Source organism: Nannobrachium achirus (assembly GCF_963921795.1).
Source record: "Nannobrachium achirus genome assembly, chromosome: 4".
NCBI lineage: Eukaryota > Metazoa > Chordata > Actinopteri > Myctophiformes > Myctophidae > Nannobrachium > Nannobrachium achirus.
In genome coordinates, this window is record NC_137813.1 from 20,382,388 (window position 1) to 20,410,189 (window position 27,802).

The 27,802-nt window shown below is 43.3% G+C and overlaps 2 protein-coding genes across 2 annotated transcripts; both read right to left on the reverse strand.

Annotated features, from left to right (window-relative positions):
- Nucleotides 1–2,597: 2,597 nt before the first annotated feature.
- On the reverse strand, nucleotides 2,598–4,582 carry LOC308284330 (transmembrane protein 100). Its single transcript, XM_080724915.1, has one exon. It carries the CDS (start codon nucleotides 3,968–3,970, stop codon nucleotides 3,563–3,565), a length of 408 nt encoding a protein of 135 aa, XP_080581041.1. The 5' UTR covers nucleotides 3,971–4,582; the 3' UTR covers nucleotides 2,598–3,562.
- On the reverse strand, nucleotides 4,349–24,807 carry tedc2 (tubulin epsilon and delta complex 2). Its single transcript, XM_080724914.1, has 10 exons — nucleotides 24,654–24,807; nucleotides 23,703–23,761; nucleotides 23,065–23,602; nucleotides 22,901–22,954; nucleotides 22,723–22,801; nucleotides 21,764–21,893; nucleotides 20,585–20,683; nucleotides 18,367–18,560; nucleotides 16,063–16,235; nucleotides 4,349–4,419 (listed from the first exon to the last, which is right to left on the reverse strand). Exons 1-9 carry the CDS (start codon nucleotides 24,776–24,778, stop codon nucleotides 16,086–16,088), a joined length of 1,428 nt encoding a protein of 475 aa, XP_080581040.1. The 5' UTR covers nucleotides 24,779–24,807; the 3' UTR covers nucleotides 4,349–4,419; nucleotides 16,063–16,085.
- Between the last annotated feature and the right edge of the window lie 2,995 nt (nucleotides 24,808–27,802).

A 27,802-nucleotide genomic window follows, 5' to 3' on the forward strand; every position in this document is an offset into this window, starting at 1 on the left:
CTGTTCATCCTCCTTTTCCTCTCTCTCTCTCTCTCTCTCTCTCTCTCTCTCTCGTACTGCCTGTACAACGGCACACAACAGGGCATCCAATGCAAAATGATCTGCAACATATTCAGGGCAAGGCAAAGCGTGAGAGCCTTAATTTAACCCTGAGAGAGTACAAATGGACCCAAATGGACCCATTTTTTTATATCAACGCTGAAGATTTTACTCTGATCTACACAACCAAAGCAGGAATTCAGGCAGAGCCTGTCTATTAGAAAACACATCAATTCATAGTATTCTTTTTTCCAAAAAATGCCACAGCTCATGGGCAATAGATGTCATTTAATGATAGTTATCACCGATTTGCTTTGAATGAATGTGAATACTATGAACTTGGTTTGTCAAATGCTACCACGTTATGCATAGACACATTTTACCGAAGCGGGCAGCACTAATGTAGGAGCCCAGATCAATACAACAGTTTAATCAATATGTCAAGGGTAACAGAATCTCTAGGTGCATGCTCCATCACATAGACACAATGGTGTTAAAAACCCATTCTATTTTCTGCAGTGTTAAACTGCACATTCATTTTCTTCCTGATTTCCTTAGGGTACTCTCCCTTCTCACATCCAGGAACACGCTGTAGAATCGTCTTTAAGACATGAATAAAATGTGCACTCGCCTGGCGAGATCACACACAGACAGCGAGACCTCCTGGCGGTCAGTGATGCGGAGCTGAGTGCTGCAACATAGATAGTAGCCACAACAATCCAATCTCCCTGCGAGACAAAGAGCACCGTGGCGAAGGCGAGGAGAGGGAATCCCCACAACAGACTCTCTTTTCGTCAGCATATTCAAACGCCCTGTCACGCATACCAAACAAAGGGATTAAGCCCTCTCACTCTCAGGGCCAATGGGCTTTCATTCTTTCACGTTAAAAAAGAATACGATTTTATATGGCAAACAGTTGGAGAACAAAATAAACACGGCTGAGCTAGGGATGGGACGATAAGCGATATTATCGTTTATCGTGATGAAAAAACACTCACGTTGCAACGCGTTGTGAGCTTGTAGATCGGCTATTTTTTGGCAAATGTTCCGCCCCAAGAAAATTATCATCGCAGCAATATCGTAAATCGCAATTTATTTTGTCATAATAATCGTGATATGACATTTTTATATATCGTCCCATCCCTAGGCTGAGCCCGGGCAGGGTTCTGTGTGACGTACGTGTGGCTTTTAAAGTGAGTGCGTGGTGTGCTGCAGCAGTGCACAGTTGCTCCGGGGCTACAGTATCATAATGGGGGCTGACAGTCAAATGAGATGTGAGGAGCAGTCGGAGCTGGTGAGGGTAGAGTGGCGTTGGAAGGATGAGGGAAGGTGGTACTCAACCTGTGGGTCGGGAGTCGGGACCCCTTGGGGGGGGTCCCCAAATTATTTTGGGGGGGTCCCCAGATGATTAGCTTAATGTGCAACCTTGTTTTCTCACTCAACAGTAAACAAACCAACATAACTTTTAAGTGTATAGAGGGTATCTGCAATTTCTAAAGTGACAATTTAATTTTTAATACCTCTAAAATGACAAATTAAACATTGGCCAAATTGTCAAATATTAGAGGCAGAAATTGTGAAAATAGCCGATCTACATGCTCAGAGCATGTTTTTTTTCACAATAGAACCGTGTTATACAAAATATAATGCATCAACTCTTAGTCCTCGTCAGGGTCGAGGGTCCCCAGTTAAAATATGATTATTTTGGGGGTCACGGCCTAAGAAGGTTGAGAACCACTGGTATAAATGGTGGGAGAGAGAGGGGTGGGGGGGGGGGGGAGGGTCGGGGAGAGAGTCCTGTCGGGTCGGGGGTAAAGAGAGAGGGGAGAAATTCCCAGGAGAGCAGATGGAAACGGGGGAACGCCCCGCAAAGCCTTTTTTCCACTGAGTGCCCTGCTCAAGGCACCAGAGCGGCCTTACTTTATCCGCCACGGTACGGCGGTGCTCGCCGCTTGCCAAGAATAGCGGCTATTTTCGGCGAGCGACACCATTGTACGACGGAGCACGAGTTAAGCAGCATGATGGGAGGGAGGGGGGGCTGTCCAAGTCAAAGTATCCCTGTGGTGGCATGTCCCCCCCCCCCCCGCGCAGCCCTCAGGCAGTGTCCTTCAGTAATCCTGGCCCTGGAGGTGAGGTCCCCCACGTACGCACTGTTCACACATAGTCAAGAGGGCAGGCATCTGCAAGTCAGTCAGAAAGAAAGTCACCGGCCTGCACATTGACACAGGGGAAGAAACAATATAAAAACAAAAGGCCTTTTTGGGAGTCTGTTTCCCCTCCAAGTTGCTCCGCTGGAAATTTCATGTTACAACAGTTTGGGCTGTGCTGGGGGGGGAACAGCCACGCGTGCACTGCACTCACACAGAGTGGGTGATTCCTTAACAGTGACGCTTACACGGCACAGGGTCGTGCAAAGTTTCATTTCCCCCCTCATTAGGTCTACGAGCCCACGTTATGCATACTTTTACATATGCAGTGTACATGGGCACACACACACACACACACACACACACACACACACACACACACACACACACACACACACACACACACACACACACACACACACACACACACACACACACACACACACACACACACACACACACACACACACACATCCCCCCCGGCAGACCCTCTCTCCGGCCCTCTCCCAAACTCCTCGTCCACACAGCTGCCAGCGAGAGCCTTTTGGACTCGGGCTCCACTTTCCCGTTGCGTAAAAAAAGCCCCAACACATTGCTGCGGTGTCACAGGACGAGTGAATGACGCGGGCCGCTGACGTGGGTGCACTCCTCTTTCGGCCCGGGTGTCGGGTTGCAATCTTTGGCCCACTTCCTGGCCTCCCGGACGGTCACCTATCCTGGCTGGAGGAATGCCGCGACTGACGTGCCCGGTGACGTCCGCGCCGGCTCTGACAGACGCTCCGCATAGCGCGCTGAGTGTGAGATTTCCCGCTGCGTGTGGCTGGTGCATATGTATGTGTGTGTGTGTGTGAGAGCTGTGCATATTCATGCGTATGTGTGTGTGTGAGGTGCATATTTATGTATGTGTCTCCTTGGAAGTTGTTTTGACACTGGACACCTGCTGTCTGATGATAAAGCAGTGTGTGTGTGTGTGTGTGTGTGTGTATGTGTGTGTGTGTGTGTGTGCGTGTGCGTGCGTGTGCGCGTGTGTTTGTGTATGTGTGTGCGTGTGTGAGAGAGAGCTGGTGGTGATCCCTCCGATGGTGGCAATCCAAAAGCCGCCACCAGGCTCCCATAGATCCTCAGTGTCCGTCCATCCTCTCTCTCTGTTTCTCGCTCTCCGTCTCCGTCTGTCCATCAACTCTGAAACCCCACGTTCTCCTCGGTATACAAGTGGAGCCGAACTTCAGCGCGATCAAGATTGGAGAGGACTTGGGGGCATAGAGGGAGTGGAATGGTGTCTCGTCGTCCGGCCCGTCCGCGAGCCCCCCGGCCCCGGGCATGTCTCATGGTGTCCTCGCTCCGTGTCCCCGCGTCCCCCCTCTACCCGCCGCGCCTCACAGGGGACACTGCTCTGAGGTGAAGGAGCCTCCTCCTCCCTCCTTTTTTTTCCTCCTCTTCTTCTTGTGCACGGCCCAGCAGGCGGTAGCCGTGAGAACCAGCACCAGGCCCGCCACCAGCAGCACCACCGACACCACCTTGGTCTGGGGCAGGTCGTTGTAGGTGTAGGTCACCCCCGTGCCCGCCACGCCGATCACCAGCGAGATGATGCCGAAGGGGAAGATGCAGCGGTACCAGGACTTCTCCATGCCCCCCGTGGCCTGCGACAGGCGCTCCAGCGAGGACAGCACGTCCGGGACCTTGGGACCTCCGCCCGCCTCCAGGCACTGCTGCTGTCCCTCCCGTCCCGAGCTGGCCAGGGGCGGCTGGGGCTGACAGGCGAGGTGACCCGTGGTGCAGCCCATCCTCGCGCTGCTGTGGGGCTGCTGCTGCTGATGCAGGGTCTGGTCTGGAGACTATAGGGCTGTAGTGGTGGTGGGTCTGTGATCTCCTCTGTAGTCAGCTCTGGCTGGGAGAGCAACAGGGGAAGAGGCGAGGAAGGGAGAACAGAATGAGAGAGAGAGAGAGAGCAGAAGGAGGTCTTTGTGAGACCAGAATAGGCGCCTGGAGGAAGATTGGCTGAAGGGGTTCCTAAGTCTGCGCGGAAATCCACTCTCACTTCAGCGTCCTCTCCCTCCCTCTCTGACTGTGTGTCAGCACGCTGCGTGCTGGTTCTCTTGGCAGCATATTTTACACTGCCGGACGGAGCGAGGGGGCATATATGTAAGGGGCCACTTCGGGGGTGGAGCCACGGAGGGAAAAGGGGGCAGGTCCGAGCTCTGCGATTGGCTCCCTCCTGTGTGATGTCAAAAGGCTGGAGTATAGGGAGGGAGGGAGGGGGGACGGAGCAACAAAAAGAAAGACAAAAAGGAGGGGTGAAGAAGAGTTAACGGCAACCTCTTTTCCAACACATCATCAGTCTCCTTTTTTCTTCTCCTTTTCTATTGTATTTTTATTCTGCAGCGGGGAGTAATAAAAATGTGATATTACCGGAATGGAAAGTCAATTATATACGTGATGAATTACAGGGGATGAAAGGAGCGAAGGGAGACCCTCACCCGCTAAACATAACCATACTTCTTCCATGTGCTCTATCCATTCTCCCAGTATACCACATTACACACAGCTCCTAATACTGCACCCACCCATCTCCTCATGTGCACTATAGTCTGACTATACACACACACACACACACACACACACACACACACACACACACACACACACACACACACACACACACACACACACACACACACACACACACACACACACACACACACACACACACACACACACACACACACACACACACACACACACACACACACACACACACACACACACAGACCGCAGAAGCTGAACTCGCTCGTTGCTCTCCACCCACACATATGCCAGTTTTGGGCTGAAATGAAGATAAAGTAAGCATGACAGATAATACTTTTGTACGACTCAACTCTGGATAACAGTGTCTGCCTTACAATGTATATTGAACCTAATCCATGCTTTGCTCTGGAACATTTTCCCTCCCATATAAAGTCATCACTCCTTAATATATATAATCTATCTCCACCAGATCATAAAGGACACATTAATCCACATTAAGATTATTATGATTGATGACACAGGCCTTTTCATCTGAAAGCTTTCTGCAGACATGGATCACGGCAGCGAGTCTAAGATGTCGGTCCTAGAATCTAGAGATCATTTGGTTCTTCGTTTTACACTCTTGACTCTGTAAGACAGGTGTTCAGACTTTGTATGCACACACTGCCTGTAGGCCACAGAAATAGCCCTACTTTTTATACCTTTTGAAAATGTTAACTTTATTTCAACATGGAAGTCAACGGGACTCTGATCAGTTGTCCAAATTTAAAGTCATACTGTATGTCATCGATGACTGATGTCACAAGACTGGCCACATTGGAGCCATGTTGTAACCTGATTGGTCTATTTTTATGTTCACCTATATTCACATTACGCAAGGTTGAATGCGGTTAACAAACTGGTCACATGCAAGAAGTCCAACCTTCAGACTCCTCGGATCAATATATTCAGCATACAACCATTGATAAGAATTAATTTTATATAATAAACTTTAGTTGTTGTTGGGAAATATGTCCTTTGCATCTACCCTTCCTAACTATTAGGAGCAGTGCATACTATTAAAGATTAAAGAGAATTCACCCAAAGAATAACTTACTTGAATTCTTGGATATCTTTTGTTTGTTGTACGCTGGGCCAATAATGCGAGGACCCCTATGGAGACAAAGGAGCCTCTTTGCTGTCGGCCGTCAAATGATTGTCTTAGGAATGCGACAAAAACAAAAAAATATCCATGAATTCAAGTCTCCGTGGGGTGAGTGATTGATAGAAAATAACTCATTTTGAGGGTGAGCTAATATGGCTCCCAGGGAGCAGTTAGGGGTCAGACTGCATTATTCCATAAAAAATAGATATTCTCTTTTTCCATCTGCCTTCTCTATTAAATGAGCGCAAGGATGGAATTTTTTATCAGTCCACATTAGGGAACTCGCCACTTACAGGTCATTTTCTGGACAGTTACACTTACAGGTCCTTTGCTAGACAAATGATGTGGCCTATAAGCCATGAAATCTGTCAGCCATAGTTGGGACATCTTCATCTAACAAGCTCAAGCTTGTAGATCTGTGATTAGATGAAGAAAGTGTGTGTGTGTGTGTGTGTGTGTGTGTGTGTGTGTGTGTGTGTGTGTGTGTGTGTGTGTGTGTGTTCAAATATTACCCTGTTTCTTTCTAGACCTGCCCTAAATGTTCCCGTTTCCCATATTGCTTGTCTGTTTTGATAATATTGCCTTGTACAAACTTGCTTTTACTGTAGCCGCTTCAGCTCATGTCTGTCTTTGCTATAACAGACATGTTTTACACCAACATGTGACATGTTTTACTATTATTACTGCTTGTTTTTTTGTTTGTTTTTTCTAGTTTTTTTTTTCTTGATTTTAGGGAGTGTGGTAAATGGTGAATTATAGATGAAAACCATAGCATCCGGTATAATGCCGGCACATTTACAGAAATAAACAGAAAACGTATGAATAGAAATGAATAAACCATCCTCTATGTGTTCAGGAGGTGTGAGGGGGCCACAGATACAGTACAAGGGATAGCTGCAGTGGTAATGGTTGTCAGCCTCTGAAGAGGAACCCACATACATTTTTCATGCACTTCGCTCTAAATGTCGCTGAACCAGGGATCACTTCTGATGCCTGCAGCGTGCAAAGTGCAGAGGTGGTCGTGTGTGTGTGTGTGTGTGTGTGTGTGTGTGTGTGTGTGTGTGTGTGTGTGTGTGTGTGTGTGTGTGTGTGTGTGTGTGTGGGGGGGGGGGGGGCTTAAACCAGGCGGAGGTGCCATATGCACTGTTTGCACTTAGCATATAACCACTTTCAAACTGGTGTCCTTATTCTGGGTATGCAATTTCAGGCAAAAACTAAAATATATTTAGGCCCATCAGATCTGCAAGGCAAGCTCACAACGCATTGCAATGTGACTCGCTGTGAGCTTGTGGAGCAGCTATTTTCGCCAGTATACTGTACATATAGGGCTTAGTGGAGATTTAAGTAGTCAAATCTCCACTGTAGCTCTTTGAAAAAGAAGAGCTGTAGGTAGAGGATCATCAGAGGACGGGTGTATGGAGGAGTGTGTGAGAGCGAGGACGAGAGGGGGAGGCAGGTGGAATCTGTAGAAAGATGAGTGCGGGAGAAAAGGGAATGTTCTCTGTGTGATGAGTGGGTAGCCTCTATATGTGTGAAGGGAGGCGAAGTGCATTGTTGGTCGCGCTGCTTGGTTTTCGTGAGAAGTGGTAGCCTACTTTTCCCTCAAATTTAAACCACTTCTACGGGCTTACAGGGAAGGGCCACATTGCATATATCGGGCAGTTATCTCGTATTGTAACTTTTTTAGTAAATGAATGCCCTACTCTAGCCTGACGTAGCCAGACCAATCTGCCATTCCAAAGAAAATTGTCCGTGGCATATTAAGTCTGGCCCTGCTCAGTTATTCAAATATTTCATGGCTCACAAGTCGTGAGGAACCAACCAGGGGCCCAGTATGTAAATGTAGGGCGGGCATATCACCTTTGCGCTACTCTGATTGGTTGTAGGTCTAACCAATAGTCTGTTTGAATATTTTTGTAACCACCCCAGTCTGTTTTTGTAAAAAATAGAACACCAGACACCAAAATAGAACCAGACTAATATCCACGCAGTGATATTGTCTAGCTATGCGAGACTACATTATGTACATGTCACATAAAAGTAGCAAAAATAGCTGATCTACAAGCTCAAAAGCCGAGCTTGGAGATCTGCTATTATTGAATTGGAATGCTAAATCAGCCGCCAGTTGCCCCTGTATGAACTAGACTAAAACTAAAACATTTCAGACGACTAAAATATGACTAAAAAAATCTAAATGTGCTGTCAAAATAAAAAAACCTGTTGCATCGTGGTGCATTGTGAGCTTGTCGATCTTCAAAAGGCCGAAATGTAGCTACTGTATATAGGGTTGAAGTGGTTAATGCATGTTTTGTAATAACAATCAAAATCTACAAAGTAACTAGCAAGTGTAGTTTTCATATAAATGTAGTGGAGTAAGGGTGCCTGTTGGCATACCGGTCCAGGTGCATACCACATAGGCTCAGTGTAGTCTGACAGTGTGTTGCTGGTTCGAGTCCCGATCCTGACTACCTTTGCTGCATCTCTCTCCCCATTTCCTGTCATGAAAGACCCAAAACATGTCTTTAAAAAAAAAATATATAGTGGCGTAAAAGTACAATATTTTGATCCAAGGTGTAGCGGAGTAGAAGTAAAAGCATTGATAGTTGGAAATACGCAAGTAAAGTACCTCAGAATTGTACCTAAGTACACCACTTAAAGGAGCTATAGTCAACTTTTTCTTGAAAAACGGATGCTAAAATAAAAATAATGTTTCGAAAATATTTTATAAAAAAATAAGCTTCATATATGTGTTTCAATAAAAAAAATGACCACAAAAAGCGGAAAAATAATGATAACATAATCATTTTGGTCCTTTGTTTACATTTACAGGGTCCGAAAAATGTAAACAAAGGGCCAAAATGATTATTTTATCTTTATTTTTCCGCTTTTTGTGGTCATTTTTTAATTGAAACACATATATGAAGCTTATTTTTTTATAAAATATTTTCGAAACATTATTTTTATTTTAGCATCCGTTTTTCAAGAAAAAGTTGACTATAGCTCCTTTAAGTAAATGTGCTCAGTTACTTTACACCAGGGGTTTTCAAACTTTTTTGGCACCCCTGTAAATAACTTTCTCATCCACGGCACCCCTGAGTTACACTGTTCATTTTTAGAATCTTACATCATATTGGAGAAATATCCGTTTCCATCAGAACTGACTGAAAATAGCGTTACACTTGAACCCCAGCATGCCTATTCTGGGGGGAGGTTCACCAAAAAAAGCCGAGCTTGTAGATCTGCTATTTTTGGTGAAGAGAGTTGTCGTAGATAGAAAAGTAACTCATCAAGTACAGTGCAAATCAGGCGAAGTGGAAGCTCGTCCGAGGACGACCGAGAGAAACCCCTGGACTGGCATCACGGCACCCCAAGGTGCCCCGTCACCCACTTTGAAAACCCCTGCTTTACACCACTGCACACAAACACCCCATGGGCAGCTGAGTCACAAAAGAGAACACATTCTGTTCAGCGGGCACAGCTCCACTGGAGCAGCGTCAGCTGGAAACCGTACATTTTCCCCTGATGACACGAGCAGGGACATACGTACAAATAAAGACCTTTGCCTTCAAGATCGTCATCGGGACGTGTGAGCTGTTGTTTTAAGCCGGGGGTCAGCAACCCGCGGCTCTAGAGCAACATGCGGCTCTTAAGGGCCGCTCAAGTGGCTCCCTGGAGCTTTTTCAAAAATGTATGAGAATGTAAAAAGAAAATATAAATATTTTGTTTTAATATGGTTTCTGTAGGAGGACAGACATGACACAAACATTCTTAACGTTTTCCAATGCAGTAAAAATGTGTCGAATAATTAATCAACATTCTCTCCAGGATGCGCTGCAGGAAAAATAAACATTTAATCATGAATGCTCATTATGTATTTGTAGCCTACTGTTTTAAGCGGTAGGGTTAGAACTCAGGCCACTAATGGCTCGAGAGGGAAACAAGTCTATACGTGTATACTGTTTCCCAAACAGTGGGTCGGGACCCATTTGTGATTCATTTGTATGGGTCACGAGTACATTTCAACTATATCTAACTACCATGTATAAAAAAAAATAAAAAAAAACGTTTTCATGAATCGAAAAACAAATTCAAGGATCTTTCAAAAGAATTTTCTTGACAAATAATAAATACAAAATAAATAGAAAAGTAGTGAAACTAGCTGTTCTGCAATGTTCACGTCGTGAAAGTAGCTGATCTGCAGTTTGAGTCCCGGCCGGGTGTGGCGGAGAGAGTCGCAGCCCCAGCCTGAAGCATCAAAAGTCTAGTATCTGCCCTCTTCCATAGGGATATGCCTCTGGAGTAATGGTTAAGATATTGGACTTTCACGCGGGAGACCTGCGTTCGAGGCCGATTGGGGAGGTTCTGATCACCTCTGTTACACAGGCAAAAATCCAATTTCTCTTTTGGGTTCTCAGCTAAAAAAGTTTGGGAACCAGTGGTATACGTGATCCAAGTCAGAGCAGATTCCACCATGTCTGTGGATGTTTAGAGCGTGTGAGGACGGCTGAGGAGGAGGAGGCAGGAGAAACATTGGGCAGATCATGTCGACACAGCACACACACACACACAGGGGTGTCGCACCAAATTCTGGGCCCTGGATACAAGGATTCACTGCGGGCCTCCCATGAATGTTCTTCATAGGGGGAGGGGGTTTAACCCATTTAGACTGGGAGCGCATTGTTACGCATTATTTTGTGCTTTAACTATTGACATATAGCAGATATACAAGCTCACAGCGCGGCACTCGGTGTGCGCTGTGAGCTTGTAGATCTGCTATTTTTGAAAAATCTTGAACATTTTGTAAAGATTTCTTTGAATATTTCAAATCCTTCTAAGGTTTTTTGAAAAACCTATGTTTCTATGTCAGTGGTGCTCAAACTTTTTCATGTCCAAGACCCCCAAAATGATATGTAGACCTATTTGGTCCACAGACCCCCCATCTCAAAATATTTAGTTCCAGGGACCTCCCAGAAGCTAAATTTGAGTTACAAATGTTCGCTTAAAAAATACATATATTCAAAGATTTGCACACACTTTTCAAAAATAGCAGATCTACAAGCTTGCAGTGCAGCACTCGGTACCGCGCTGTGAGCTTGTATATCTGCTATTTTTCAATAGCTAAAAGGCCCCTCCACCTTGGGCCCTAGTAACTCAGTCCCACTTCCCCCCCCCCCTTGTGACACCCCTGCACACACAAAAACACACCGGTCCCTTGTGGGAGAGAGGAGCCCACGCACACGCAACTCAGCCTTCCTGTGACCCGGCAGCATCTGCTGCCGCTGAGGCCTGGCGCTGGCTGCTGCCAGCACCGCTCCACACACATAATGCACTGTCATGGTCCCAGCCCAGCCCTGGTTCCTCATGTCTCACGTCGCCATGCTGTCATGCAGGGTTGATTTTGACAGCAATTTTTGATTTAGTTTTAGTCATATTTTAGTCGTCTGAAATGTTTTAGTTTTAGTCTAGTTCGTATATGGGCAACTGGCGGCTGATTTAGCATCATAATTAAAAAATAGCAGATCTACAAACTCGGTTTTGAGCTTGTAGGGATTTGGTGCAGCAGGGTGCAGACACCCACGGCCCTGCTGTATGAACCCTGCGCCACCTGTCACCCAGTCTGGGCACAGCCTGTGACGTTTGCACGTCATCGACCACCATGTGGGCCTTTCTGGCCTTTGGGTTTTGGAGAGATACAGAGAGGCCCTGTGGGCTAAATATGCATCTATGGTGACATATCCTATATGAAAAAAGATCAAGCTGCAGACAGGTAACACTGATGATTGATTATAAGAAATATTGTTTTTAATAAAAAGAAATCGATTTGAATAAATACTGACACAATTTTCGCGTGGCATTGTAAGACAACGTTTAAAATAGGGCTAAAGTGGTTTAGACGACCATATATATATATATATATATTGATAGGCTATAAAAAAACATTCGATTCACCTAAAAGTAATTGATAGAATAACCTCTAAGAAGGTAAAGGATACTGCAGCTCTAATCCACACGTTAAAGGATTTAGTTGCCACGATATTAAAATTGAATCGTAAGGTTCTGAATCAATTTTTCTTTCTTTCTTTATAATTAATATTTTTATTTTATTTGTATATATGTCAGAAAGACTGAATTCAAATGCAAAAAAGGGGATTTAATAGGGAATCACAAAGTTTAGGTCGTATTTAGAGCTTCATCAGGCAATCTTTATGTACCAGAATGAGGGAGACCTTCTTTAAAGGCTGACAGACCTATGGTGGACCTATCAGGACACACCAAAATCATGACATCACATTTTTAAGGTGATAGGTGCTCTCAAATGGATAAAAGAGAACATAGGCTACTATAAAGAAGTTTGAAGCAGAGGTGCGCGCACGACTCCAAGTCGTCTCAACAGTATTCAACTTCTTACTGGGTGCACGGTCGGGAAACATCTTGTAAAGTTACAATAAAGAAGTTCATCTGTGCAAAAATACCATATTATTCTAAAAAATTAAAAACATTACAGTAACTAATAAGGGCAAAATGCCAAATATGAAGTTTAAATAGTACAAAAATCATGTTAATCAGTCAACAAAAATAATAAAGGCAAAAAAGCAGGTGGGAACATGAAAAACTGTCCCTGTAAAAGAGAAAAGGGAAGCAGTTTAAAATGTAACCAGGTAAAAGCTTAAAAAGAAAATAAAAGTAACCAGCATAAGTAGAATAATGACTCCATAATTAAAAACATTTTAGTAGTAATTCGTCATTCAGGCCTTTTGGTGCCAAAGTTACCAAAGTAAAAATCCAATAGGCTTCACGTCTTTTAAACAGCAGGTCATGATCGCCACCTCTGTGTGGCGGATCGACCCTTTCAATGCCACAAAATCAAAGTGTTGAGATGTTATCAAAATAAAAACGAATCAAATCGTAATTGTACATTTAGTAGTAATTCGTCATTCAGGCGTTTTGGTGCCAAAGTTTGCAAAGTAAAAATCCAATAGGCTTCACGTCTTTTAAGCAGCAGGTCATGATCGCCACCTCTGCGTGGCAGATCGACCCTTTCAATGACGCAAAATCGAAGTGTTGAGATGCCCCAATAAAGAAGGTCTCTCTCATTCTGGTACATAAAGATTGCCTGATGAAGGTCTAAATACGACCGAAACGTTGTGATTCCCTATTAAATGTGGAGGCGTGGAGTTTTTTCTTATTCAGTTCACCGGACCACTGTTTGGTCTCTCCTCCACGCACCTGTCGCTTAGGTAGGAGTGCAAGAGTCTCTCGTTTCATGTCAGAAAGACTGACTGACGTTATCTGGCTGCATTGAAGTGTATGATTCAACTTCTCATGGTTTATATTGTTTATAATTGTTTTAAACTCTTCTAGTATATAAAAAGCAAAGTAACTTGAGGGAGGATCTCAATAAATGGTAATATCGAATCACAACTATCGTTGAATCTGAGAATCGCAATATAATTAAGAATCGTAATATAAATCGAATCGGCACCCTAGGTATCAAGATTATCGAATCAGGAGGTAAGTGAATCGTCCCACCCCTACAAGCTATACTATAAAAACTGGTCAAAAATTGGCCAAATAGTCAAAGGATATAAAAAAAATGAAAATAGACAATCTACAAGTTCACAACGCCATCGGCTATTTTCACAAAGTTTATCTGCGGAACCGAGTCAAATTAAATGTAATGCCTCAACTCCTACATTCCAAGTGTTTATCAGGGTGGGGTGTCCGCAGTTCAAATATGATTATTTTGAAAAGGTTGAAATCCTTTGCATCCTTGATTTTTATTTTCTTCAGTGTTCAGTAAGCACTGATCAATCTCCAACACCCCCGGCGTTCACACTAGCCTCAGGGTAGCAGCAGGTTTTTCTCTGAACACTGATCACTAGAGGGAGTCGCTTGGGAGTCTGCACCCCATAGAAATAATACAACTTAATCAATATCACATAAGCCATATATATATACACACTACAATACCCATTGTACCCGGGAGGCCAGTCTTTGACATCAGTATATCATAATAACGTCATCTTGATGACATCAGGGATCTCCAGATATGGAATGCATTTCTAGAGACACGTTCAGGGACCCACCCATCCAACCGACATCACAGTTGGCACAGCATTCTCTCCAGTCCTCCTTTAAGTCAATTAGTTGGACGGTTCTTGAGATAGGCAGAGGACTGGACAGATACACACAGATTTCTTGCATCTATAGTGGAATTTGTAGTAGGATTTAGATTTTGTTTGCCCAAACTAGGGATGCCGGTCTGAATGTGGTTAAACTATGGAATCACCTTCCCCTGCTAGCCCAGTGACCCTTGAAAAGTTGCTCCTATTCAGTCTGGTCAAGCCAGGCTAATTCACCACTGAAGACAAGCACACCACTTTAGGGTAATATTGCCCCAAAGATTTTATGTGGATTTTCAAACAAAACTGAATTCAACTGATTGTTTACTTTGTCTTGCCTGGAGAAGATGTCTGTTGCTGTAGTGCATTGGGAGCATTTTATTCTACAGGTTGGACTTAAATTCATTTGTCTCCATTTATTCTAGTAAAATGAGCGCCCCCTGCTGGCATTGTGATCACTGCTTAATGTTAGTCATATTTGAGAAGTGTTGTTTCTAATATGGTAATGTAATCATACCATGATACCAGACTGATTGCAGATATTAAATCTAAAAAGATTAAAAAAAAAATACATTTGCATACCATACATTAGCATTCAAAGTTGTTGATCAGAGCAGTTGATTTATTCAAAAGAAAAAAGCAAACTACATGCATGCATGCATGCAATATAATGTGTATTAAATATGATTTTAGTTTTTAAATTAGACATGTTCTGCTCAAAAAGAGTGTGAAAGAAAAGCAAAAACTGAATCTTGAACGCTAAATTTGAGTCTGTGACCTGAATAAATACCATGTGTGAAACAATACACCATCTATACTATAATTTTGCGAATGTCTGAGTGAGTGAGTGAGTGAGTGAGTGAGTGAGTGAGTGAGTGTGTGAGTGTCTGTCTGTCTGTCTGTCTGTCTGTCTGTCTGTCTGTCTGTCTGTCTGTCTGTCTGTCTGTCTGTCTGTCTGTCTGAAACAGCGTTTCTCCTCAGTGGCTGGAGCAATTGATCTGAAATCGCATCACAATTAGCATATGAACACACCTAACATAACTGTGAAGCCCGTTTGCCACTTTCACAAATCGTATGCTGTATATTAGCATTTTTATGGTGTATCTACTATCTATTCTGCATCTAGCTTGAGGCTAATCAATTCTGCATCTAGCATGAGGCAACATGTTTAACCAGCTCTGTGTGTGTGTGTGTGTGTGTGCAGGCGGGTGGGCGGGCGGGGGGGGTGTGGGGGGTGTGGGGGGGGGGGGGGGGGGGGGTGGAACACAGTATCTCTGTAGCCATTAAACGAAACGGGTATTTCTTACATTGATGCGCCTACATATTATCATGCAAACACCAGTTAAAGTTACTTTCCATCCCTCATATACTGTGTGCACAGTGCACATCCCATAACCCACACACTGCACATCATTTCGGAGGGGGGGGGGGGGGGGGGGGGGTGGAACACAGTATCTCTGTAGCCATTAAACGAAACGGGTATTTCTTACATTGATGCGCCTACATATTATCATGCAAACACCAGTTAAAGTTACTTTCCATCCCTCATATACTGTGTGCACAGTGCACATCCCATAACCCACACACTGCACATCATTTCGGAGCTCATATCTTTGAACGGGTAAGGGCTAGTACACTAAAAACATAAGATTCCAACAAATTACAATTCTTAGGTTCTAGTACCTACTAGGCCTATTATTACTTAATCATCTAATCACCATTATTTGACATATATCGCAATTATTTTGTCATAATCGTTCACACGTTGAAAATGTTTCATATATTTTCAAACATTTTCAAAAATCGTGGAAATAGCATATCTACAAGCTCACAACGTCACATCGCGAAGCGTTGTGAGCTTGGCTATTTCCACTATAAATGTCCTTTTTTAAGTATAATGTTGTCATTTCTTTGTATATTTAGGCTATGTTTCATATCTGCCATGTGCAACTTCAAAGCCTACAAGCCAAACAGAAATGTAATTGTCAGTGACAAAAACACAATTAAATCGTTAATCGCAATTATTTGAGTAACAGTTAATCGTCATGTAAAATGTCATAATGGTGACAGCACTGGTACCTACAGTAGGTGTAATATTTCCTGGAGTCAGTCTTGATCGGTGTCCAGTACCAGGGCAGGGAACTTCTCTCCGTTGTCTGCCAAAAGGGAATAAATGTCTCTGATCACGCTGGGCTGGGGACGTCCAGGGCCACTTAGTGCTGAGGAGAGCTGAGGCAACAGGCTGCGTGACAGAGCCTGGCAAATGGAGGAATGAGAGTGTTAACGAGGGGTCTTCAACAGGGGGTCCGCGACCCCTAGGGGGTCCGCGGAGGTACTGCAGGGGGTCCGCGAAATTATTGGTAAAAAAAAAAAAAAAAAAAAAAGATTTCAAAAAAATGTTTTTTTTTTATTTTAATTTTATTTTCACATTTATGTTAAAAAATAAATCATTCTATCCATTTTGAATAGCTTGAATACATGATTACTATATGCAATTGACAGATTGTTGATATTATTGACATTGGTTCTCAGTTAATAAGTTGTATGTTTAGAAATGGTAGTGGTACGGCCCACCCTGCTCGCTGTAACTTGTACCCCCCCCCCCCCCCCCCCCCCCCCCACCCTACGAGGTGGTAGGGGGTCCCTGCTCCATCTCCCCATCAGTTTGGGGGTCCCCGGCCTGAAAACATTGAAGACCCCATAAGCCCTATATCGTCGTTGTCGGGTGAAAACCGTGTATGTCCAAAACCGTTTGTTTTGCATTTATCATTTTTAAAATGATTTAAATTAGTGAAAACAGCCGATCTACAAGCACCGCGAGGCGTTGTGTGCTTGTAGATCTGCAGTTTTCACTACTTTTGTGCACAGCCTTGTTTGACGAAGCAAAGCTTTACTTTGCGAAAGAACTACAAATTTGAAACTTGGATATACGAGGTTTCCAGCCGACAACGACGATACACTTTGTCGTACAATGAATAGCGACAAGCTCACAAACGTCACAGAGCTTCAACCCATTAAGACCTGAAAACGGTTTTCTGAAAAACATATGTTTCTATATCAGTGGTGCTCAAACCTTTTAATGTCAAGGACCTCTAGAATGTAATCATACGCGTCACTTCGTGTCGCGTTGTGACTCGTGAGCTTGTAGATCGGCTATTTTCACTACTTAAACATTTGTTTTCTAATTTATGGAATTAGATTAGACTTAGATTTTTGCTTTTTTTATTCATGAAATTACGTGTAAAAATCTTTGCATTTATCATAAAAAATCTTTGCTTTTTTGGGAATGTTTTTTGAAAATGTTTCTAAATAATAATTAAAAACAAAATGTAGGAAACAAAAACTTAAAAGGACCCATAAAAATGTGTCTGTGAACCACAACTGGGTCCCGACCCACTGTTTGGGAAACAATGGTTCAGACAGTAGAACAGTGTTTCTCAACCTGTGGGTCGGGACTAGCCTGGCTTGGCCAGACTATATACTAATGAAGCTAACTAACTGCAGTATACCTTGTTTTAACATGGGTGGATTGTTTAGCTGTGCTAGGCTAGATCGGACCCCCAAATTATTTTGAGGGGTCCCCAGATGCTTAACTTTAATTTAAGGACTCTAAAATTACAAATTAAACATTGGCCAAATTATCATATATTAGAGGCACTGCCTCTGAGGCAGAAATTGTGAAAATAGCCGATCTACATGCTCACAACGCCTTGCGTGGCGAGGCGTTGTGAGCATGTAGATCTGCTATTTTCACAATAGAACCGGTGTTATACAAACTCAACTCTTAGTGCTGGTCAGGGTGGGGGGTCCCCAGTTAAAATATGATTTTAATTTGCAATTATCTACTATATCAATATGCAAAAGTAAAAATCGCACCTTTTGGCTTTATATCGTATCGTTTTACAATGGGGATAATTGGTATCGAATCGTTTTGCAATGCAAATAATCGATTGTATGGAAACTAGTATTTGTGCCTTGTATTTAGCCATTTTAAGGGGTAAAATTAAAAAGAGGGGTCTAATTACTTTTCCATTCCATAGCTACTGTGTTCATGTCAAGGTGCGGGTTTGTCCATATGTGTTGAAATATAATGTCCATGTATTTGCCAGAGAATCAGTGTTTACTTATTTATATCCATTATAATATTTTTCCCTTAAAAAACCTGCACTATTGACACGTTTCACACAGATTTAATGTCTTTGTTAAATAGTTACTATATCGATTTTAAATCATTGAATCAAATCGTATCGCCATGAATGAACCGATATCGTCCATGTATCGTATCATCACCACACATGTATCGTGACGCGTATCCTATCGCTATTAAATGTATCGCTACACCCCCTAGTTGATAACCACTGCAGTAGAAGAACATGCTGATCCTTACCTGCTGCAGGTGCGCGTCCCGTTGTAGCAGTGTCACCCTCATCCTCAGCCTCTCCAGCTCCCTCAGCTCCGCCTCCGTGCTGTAGGTGACGGTGGGAGGCAGGGGCGCGTCTAACCTTTCTCCCCACTCACCCTTTACCCCGATCGTGCAAAGACAGCCTCCCTCCGGCCTCCATCGATCCCATGATTCCCACCCTGGCGGAAAATAGGTCTATCTTTAGAGTGTGAGCGCGAGCAACTGTACCCTAAAATGTTTTTTTCTTTTTGTGCTGTGCTGCCTCAGCTTTAAATAGCCGGGAACTTCGCCTCTGCCTCATCAGGGTGGACAGCTTTAAAAGCCCTCGGTCGCAGGAGGGGAGCGAGGGGGAGGCGGGGGTCTGCAGAAGCCAAGGAAAGTACTGGTCTGGCAGCGAGGTTACACTGCAGCTCTATTTTCATTTTCCATACGACAAGACGCAGAGGCTCAATTAGCTCGTTAACACGCACCCTCCTCTGATTTACTCCGCAAGGAGCAGATTTGTCCAAGGCAGAAATTACGATCTTGTTATACATCTCAAACGGAACAACAACAAAAACACATTTTCTCAGGGAAAATCGAATATTGCTAAATAAGATAAGTTGCTTGCATGTTTTCAAGATGTTACAAAAATACCAGAAATCGAACCTCGGTTCGAAGTGAAGCGGTGAATTCTTATTCTATGTGTTCTAGAGCTATGAAATCTGTGTTCTAGATCTATACATTCTGTGTTCTAGATCTATACTTTCTATGTGCTTTAGTTCTATATTTTCATGAATTCTGAATGAATGAATGTTTTTGTCTGGAGGGCCAAATTGTCATGTGAAGCTTGACCAATCCTCAATTCTGCATGCATGCACGGGACAGACATGGGACAGACAAAGCCACACCCTGGAAGCGGCTTTCACCGCTTCAAAAAATAGCCACCGCAATGCAATACAAAACTAGAAAGATGCAATTCTGGGAAATTGTGGTTGCCGTGACGCGAGTTACGAGGAACCCACTGGGAATTTAATTCTGTCTTACCATTTATATTATATATATTGTGATGTCAAGTGAAGCATGACCAAACTTTTCTGTTGTGCAACCTGGATAGCATTAGTCCAAAAATGTACAAAACACAGTTTCACTTTGCTGGGAAAAGATACTCGGACCGAATACAATAGTGTGTTGCCTATGGCAACCGCACTGATAAAGACTCCAGGTCCAGATTTTAGCGACTAAAACATGTATAGATGTAGGCGTGTGGAATCCACAACAATAAGTTAGAAACCTCGAGAGACTTCTCACACACTGGCTTCAGGGCACACATTGGAACTGGCACAGGGAGCGCATTGAAACCGAAAAATATATTCAACCTCCGGGGGTAGCACGGTCAACATTTGTGTTGGTGAGAATGGAAAATGTCTGGTCATTCGGCTGTATTCCAATTATATGGTGGGAGGCTGAATGGAAATTAGACCATGTTGCGCGCCGCGTGCGCTGCTGCGTGAGTGATAACCCGATACCCTGCATATGCTAATTCAAACACAGCTGGGGGGCTACATTGACCCACCGGGGTCACAATTTCACCACCTATGTCTCCTTTGCTACATAACTCTCTCTCCCTGGAAAGTTGTGGCATAAGAGCAGCCTCCAACACACTGGTTCCCAAACACTGGGCCGGGACCCATTTGTGGGTCGCGGACACATTTTTATGGGTCCCTTAATTTTTTCCCCCCTACGTTTACTTTTTAATTATTATTTCAAAACATTAAAAAAAGCAATTTTTTCATGATTTAAAAACAATTCAATGATATTTTTCAGTAATTTCATGAAGAAATCAAAGAAAAAAATCGAAGAAATTACATAAATTAGAAAACAAATGTTTAGGAAGTAGTGAAAATAGCCGATGTACAAGCTCTCAACGCGGCGGGAAGCGAAGCGTTGTGAGCTTGTAGATCTGCTGTTTTCACTAGTATGTTATGGGTCCCAGGCAAACGTCTAATTTCTCCTTTGGGTCTCGGGCTAAAAGGTTTGGGAACCACTGCTGTGACAGACCCATGTGGCGCTTAGCACCTCTTTATTGTGCGTTCTTATTGAAACTAATTTGTAATTTTGGCTCTTCGTCTCGCCGTCTCCGCAAAGCCATAACGCTTCAAGGGGAGTCTTTGTCTCACGCGGCAGACTGTAATTATGTGTTGAAATGAGCCAAAGCACCTACCTCGTTGCACCTGGGAGGCCGATTGGCGGAGCTCTGCGGCCATTATCTCCAGGCTTTCAGGTGTCCGATTAGCCTCTTTGTGCTTGTTCTCCCCACTGCCTGCACAAACAAGGAAAACACATTAAGGAATTACGACTCTGCTTCATCAAAAGATAATTAGAAACATATTGGCAATATTATTTTAAGAAGATATTCTGAATGCTTTATGGTTTATTACATTCATCAGGTTCTTTGGGAAATGTATATAGCTCTATGAAAGGAGGACAAATTCCCAATCCAATTATGAAAAGCGACTTTGGAGAATTTAGCGAGTTTATCCGCAAAATTAGTTCGGAGGAGTCGGCAGCACTGCGCTGTGGAATTAATCGCAGAATTTAAACCAAACGTCATGTCTAAAAGCCTGATTTAAAGCAGATCTACAACTTAAAATCGCCGACTTCCAAGCTCGCTAAATGTCGCAAATACAACACGTTGTGAGCTTGTACAGCTATTTTCGGCATGCAACACCAATTTACGCAGGTGCCTAAATTAAGCACAAATAAACACTCAGCGCCCGCCCCGGTGGTGTTCCATTCTACTGTAGATCATTGTTATCTCCACCCAAACACACTTCTTCCCATCCCAGCCGGTTTGTGCTTCTGTGAGAGACGTTCCGCAGGCTTGCTGTCAGGGGTGTCACAAGGGGCGGAAGTGGGACTGAGTTACTAGGGCCCACGGTGGAGGGGCCATAATTATTTTATACTTTAGCTATTGAAAAATAGCAGATATACAAGCTCACAGCGCGGCACCGAGTGCCACACTGCGAGCTTGTAGATCTGCTATTTTTGAAAAGTCGTGAAAATGTGTGCAAATCTTGGAATATATGTATGTATAAACAAAATATTTTGAGATGGGGGTCTGTGGCCAAATACATATCATTTTGGGGGTCCTTCACATGAAAAGGTACCACTGACATACTGTATATAGAAACATACGTTTTTCAAAAAACCTATTTCACGATTTTTCAAAAAATGGCAGATATACAAGCTCGCAGTGAGCTTAGTTAAAGCGCAAAATAATGCGTTCCCAGTCTAAATGGGTTAAACTCCCTCACCCTATGAAGAACATTCATGGGGGGCCCGCAGTGAATCCTTGTACCCAGGCCCCAACATTTGGTGCGACACCCCTGCTTGTTGTTACCTGGCACCGTCTCAGTGGCGGATGTCTGTTTGGCCAGGACCTGCTGGCTTTGATGACATTGGACCAGGCCCTCCACCTGCAGAACCCTGGTCGGATCCGGGCTGCCAAGTGGATGACAGTCCTTGGGGAACTAGTGCAGTCGGGAGGGAGGGGAGAGAACACACGTCATTCCTGTGAAAGGCCAGTGTTGATGTTGACGGCAAATTTCGAATAAAGTTCCATTTGGTTTTAGTCATCTGAAATGTTTTAGTGTTAAGTCTAGTTTTAGTTGACTAAATCTACAGTTGATTTTTTCAACTAAAATGATTTTTTCCCCCGGGCCTTGGTGGCGTCTTAGTGCTCGATTTTACACTTGATATCCTGCTGAAAATAGCCGATCTTGTAGCAAAGCGAAGCCAAACATAAAATGACTTGTCTTTTAGTTCTACTGGATATCCACTGGTCCCTCCCTAACATTTTAGGATAATTTTTATTTGTTGATGAAATCGTCACAAAATTTCGTTTTAGTCATCATATCTTAGTTTTTGTTTAGTTTAATTTGTTTAGGTTGCCGACAAATATCTTTCGTCATAGTTTTAGTCAACAAAATCAACACTATGAAAGGGTTATGCTTATTTCATGCTTTGGCAACAGAAATAAAATGTAAAAAAAAAAGCATGAATGAGTCTTTTGTTATTTTCGTCACGCGACACTTGAAGAATATCAAGTCAATGAAGAATAAATTAGGATTCAGCCTGTGAATCGGACATTAGATTGTTCTTTGCTCTAAGTAGATTATATAAAGGTGTTGGAAGAAGGCTGGTGGGTGGACGCAATCTTGGATAACAAAAACATCAATTGAAGTCCAAAACTATATTTCTAAATTTGATGATACAACATGAAAAAACACATTTGATGCGTCAATGATCACTTTATGTTTTAAGTGGTTTTGGGGTTAAGAATAAAGAAAGGAAGGATACCGTAGCTCTCATTCTCTCCATGAAGTGATTTCTCTCAGGCACAGGATTGCTTTGTACAGCCATTACTTTGTCCCACAACCTGGAGACAGAGAAAAATTTAATGTACTGTATGTAATCACATAACTGATGACTGTATTCTGTGAAATAGACATGTTCTTAAAAATACATTTTTTGCCACCTGTCTTTCTTGCTTCTTAGTGATTTCCATTTTGTTATCTCGTCATAGGATATCCTGCCATGAAATAAAGACAGATCTGTTAAAGTAAGTGGCACATAAAACAGAACTTTATAATGTGGCTTCACAGACGTTTATCTTTATGGAGCTGTTATCTAAAATCATACTCATGCTGTGGAGTTCCAGTGCTTGAGGAAGGTGTTTGCTGCGTACGAGAGGGCACAGACCCGCCTGTAGCTTTGTCCAGGCCCCCATCGCTCGCCCGGGGGCCTTGAACAGACCCACGGTTTGGGACACCTTGCTTTTCTTTCCCAGCTAACTGGCGAGGAAGTTCTGAGACAGGACAGGTCTGGAAAGACTTGCTATTATTCGCTTTGCTTCTGCATTGTCCAGGATAGCGATCGGTCGTAGCTCTTCCGCCAGCCACGGAGGATAATGATGCTCTAGCCTTTGTGGGTTCTTTTCTGACCAGGCCGGTTGACTTGGAAGTAGAAGCAGAACTACTGTTGCGGTTGTTTTTAGAGTTTCCAGAGTCCTTAGTACCTCCCTTGCTCTTGGCCACTGTGAGGCCTGCTTGTATAGTTCCAGACTGTCCGTCACTGTTGTGAGGTTCTTTAAATGGGCCTATACCACTGCGGATGCGCATGGCTTTCTCCAATGCTTGTTCCAATAGTTCTATTTCCTCTTGTTCCTCTGGCAGAAGTTCTGGGGCAGAACATGAAAGCACACATGGTTGTTATTACTCATTTCTGACTCCACTACATTGGCTGCAATTATGTAACAACAATATACATTTTATTATTACCTTTATTGGTATTATCTGCCAATTCTACATCCTTGGAAGCATTCTTGGTTTGTGGTTTTCTGGGAGAAAGATTCAGTGTATTACTGTAAGTAGGCTAGTAACCAAGTCTCTCTATAGGCTATGCACACACACACATTGTATGTATGTATGTATGTATGTATGCATACATACACATTAAACATAGAAAATAAATCGATATCGAGGTATCAACATGCAAGGTATTCATATTGACGAAGGTGGCTTGAAATTAGGTATTGATGTATGTGTCAAATTAATTAACAGACACACTATGCATGCAGGTAGGTAGAACATGCAATAACACAGTCCATCTGTAACCAGTTGTGGTTATTTCATGAAAACCATTGTTGGTTTTTACTAATATTGTGAGTAATATCAATATCGAGGTATTCAACAAAGTTAGGTTTTCCTAATGTCGCCCAGCCTTAATACACATACATAATATTGTGTGTGTGTGTGTGTGTGTGTGTGTGTGTGTGTGTGTGTGTGTGTGTGTGTGTCTACTACACGTACGGTTTGTAAATTGAAATCTTCAATATTGCTAATAACTTCCTGGGCACAAACTTAACTGTGCATTTGATTAATATTGACTCATGATGCAATCAATTCTTTCTCATTCTTCCATGCCCACGCGCGAAGCGCAATACTCGCCTGCAGCGTTACGAGAGAAAAGGCACTGCTGAGATTCGAACTCAGGATCTCCTGTTTACTAGACAGGCGCTTTAACCAACTAAGCCACAGCGCCGTGGCACACACTGCAGCTCGTAGCATACTTGTTCGTGTCGAACCGATTCGAGTCTCAACCACTATGACTAAATCAAACACACTTTTGTCAGCGTCGCATTGTTTGTACAAGCGATCTGAACGTTTCACTCCGTTCACAGACTATAGCACAGGGCACTTATTATGAGCAATAGCTAAAAGTGGACTTACAAGGACTGCAGGATCTCCCTGTAGCGCTGAATATCGTCATTTAACTTGGCTTGTTCCTTTTTGGTCCGCTTGATGGCTTCCTCCACCGCAGTGAGCAGTGACATGCTCTTGTTGTGCAGTGACATGATAGTTATAATAAAGTTCTATAAACATGCTTCATGACATGTCCTTGGATCACATTGAGAAACCACGAATCCAGTCCAGTGAGTCCACCCGGGTCGTTTGTTTTTCGTGCTGGACTGTGACGCGCGAAAAGGAATAACGGATGCGGAAGTGTTTTGTTTCTGAACACATTCGCGTGCGTTCAATATAAACACTAACCAGTTTAAAAACACAACGCTACACAAAAGCCTAAAGGCTTTCTTCTGTGATGGCATGATATACAATCCGCGTTGTGTTCAAAGATGGCATTCATTTTCTCGCGAGTGCACGCTGCCTCCCCTGTAGCTTCAGTCTCCATGGAAACGTGGACGCTGTTTACTGGTCGTTGTTGCTCTAACACGTTCTCTCCGGAAAGCCTGGTGAGGCGAGGTTAACACCACTGTGCTTTACTGCACTGCACATCCCTTGCTTGTGTAGGGCCTGTAGGCTATATCTGTCCTGTCACTGACACTGTGTCTTACTGCCAACTGTAATTGACAAATTGCTTTTTACTTAGTCTGTCAGTCTGTCAGTCATGCTGTCATTTATATGAGATACCTACATATAAAGTGGTTCCTGTGTAAAAAAAAATCTTAGGCCTACTAGGATCTCCTTTTAGTTGACCTTGTACCAGTGATTTGTGCTGTAATGAAACTGTAATCTTTCCTATTGCAAACTTCTAATACATCAATCAAACAATTCTGTCATATTGTCTGTCTGTCTGTCTGTCTGTCTGTCTGTCTGTCTGTCTGTCTAATCTATATTTAGCTCTATATTTCCATTAGTAATAAATAAGCCTATAATGTTAATGCTTGCTCCGTTCTCGTCTCTCACTCTCCAGCACTTCTAAACATAAAATACATGCAGGTCGGGATTCCAGTTTCATTCAATCAGGAGAGAGAACTCATTAAGGATAGAGTAAGTGATGAAACAAACAAAAACAAAACAAAAAACTGCAGAAAATGGGAATTGGAACTCTATCAAATTTAATCTGATAAATGGGTTCTCTCTCCTGATCGGATGAAATGTGTCACCCACAGGAACATGTATTTTCTGTTTATTAAAGAGCTGGGGTGGTGTGATGGGAGACCTTAACTGAGACATTACTGCAAACATTCTAGTCTTTATAAATGATTACTATCAGAATATAGCTTTAACCCCTTATTGTGCCACAAATATGCTATCACTTACATCTTATGTTACCTTATTATCACTTACACCACCTTTACTATTATCACTTACACCACCTTTAATTACATTAACTGAATCTACCGTCCAGTGTGTCACACAAACCATCTGGTTGTTAGATGACTCAAAATGAACAGCTGTCGAGTGGCTTGGGTGGCATTCAACACCACTGTAAAGCTATTGCTTATTTTTTCCAGTGACTGTGCAGAAAGCACTGTGCAACTGTATTCAGATTTTGTATCTTATGCAGAAACAGCAGGACGTTCTTGGCCAAACTGTTATTCTCTCAGTCATCATTTATTTAACTCAAGACCATATTCACATGGTTTGGAGCACAGATTCTCGACAGTATGTATAATAACAATATTCGTCCAGAAGTAGCAAAAGGCATGGCTGAAAACCTAGTCTAGGTTTAGTAAAAATTAACATGCAGTTACGCATTATTTGAACAGAGGGAGAATGTTTTTCAGGAAAGCACCCAATTTACAAAAGCCTTTGGCGTATCAGATTGCAATAATTCATTCTGCTGCCTCCAGTGTAGAACAACAACACATTCTTATCTAATCAAACCATGTATACACCTGGAAAGATTTAATTGGTTGGTTGGTTAGTTGATTTGATTGATTGATTGTTTGTTTATTTAATGCATATGAACTTATCTGTCAAAAGGATAAAACACAAAAAAAGCCTGAGAACTGATTTCCATTGTGGTGCTTTGAGTTGAAGAAGGTGGCAGGGAGGCCAGTCTAACCAGTTATGGTTCTGGATCTGAACCTTTACTGTTGTGTTATGCTTTCCCTTGGTTTGCACATAAATCCTTGGCTGGTATGCTGTGCTGATCATTTCTCCACCTCTGATGCCCCCCCCCCTCTCTCTCTCTTCCCTCCCCCTCTTTCTCTCGCTTTCTCACCAGGCCTTCATATTAATTTATTCTTGCACTTTCCCAGAGGTGTTAAGTGATATACCAGAGATTGCTGTGGAAACTTGAACAGCCGCTGCAGTGTGTGTGTGTGTGTGTGTGTGTGTGTGTGTGTGTGTGTGTGTGTGTGTGTGTGTGTGTGTGTGTGTGTGTGTGTGTGTGTGTGTGTGTGTGTGTGTGTGTGTGTGCGTGGTTGATCTGAGGCCAAGCAGTCCTACTGTAGTATAACAGTGTCCTGAAAAAGCCCAGCAGAGCTCCGTCTAGCCAGAGTGAAAGGTCAATAGGATGGATGCTCAATGCTGGTCAGTAGACATGGATGATGGAGCATGGTTGTCAACTATAGAGGTCTGACCTGTCTCCTGAAGACAAGAATCATTTCAATGCTTGGTTTCCCATGTGGGTGACTGGGGTTGAATCCAGGTGGTTAAGCTGACGCCTGTCCTGTTGTTGTGGCATGAGGTCAAGTGCAAAGGTGAAACTGGCATCCAATGCAAACATAAGGTTGTGTATGTACAAGCCTTTCCGACCATGCAGGCCTTCAGCCTGAAGTCTGATTTATCTGACCAATCCCAGATCCACACCATGGCACAGAAACCCTTCCCATAGCAATTAGCTGTAATTGCATCAACTTGCCGGCAGTGAATCATCTCATTAGCTTTTCTGCCTCTCCACCAAACCTCCCCCCATGGCTCAACAGGATGCTCGGCCACCCCACCAACTGAGCATCTGACACTGCAACCGGTGCCAGACAAATAACAGGCTGTACGCACAGTGACATGCTCTCTCACTCGCGCTCACACGCACGCACGCACGCACGCACGCACGCACGCACGCACGCACGCACGCACGCACACACACACACACACACACACACACACACACACACACACACACTCAGAGA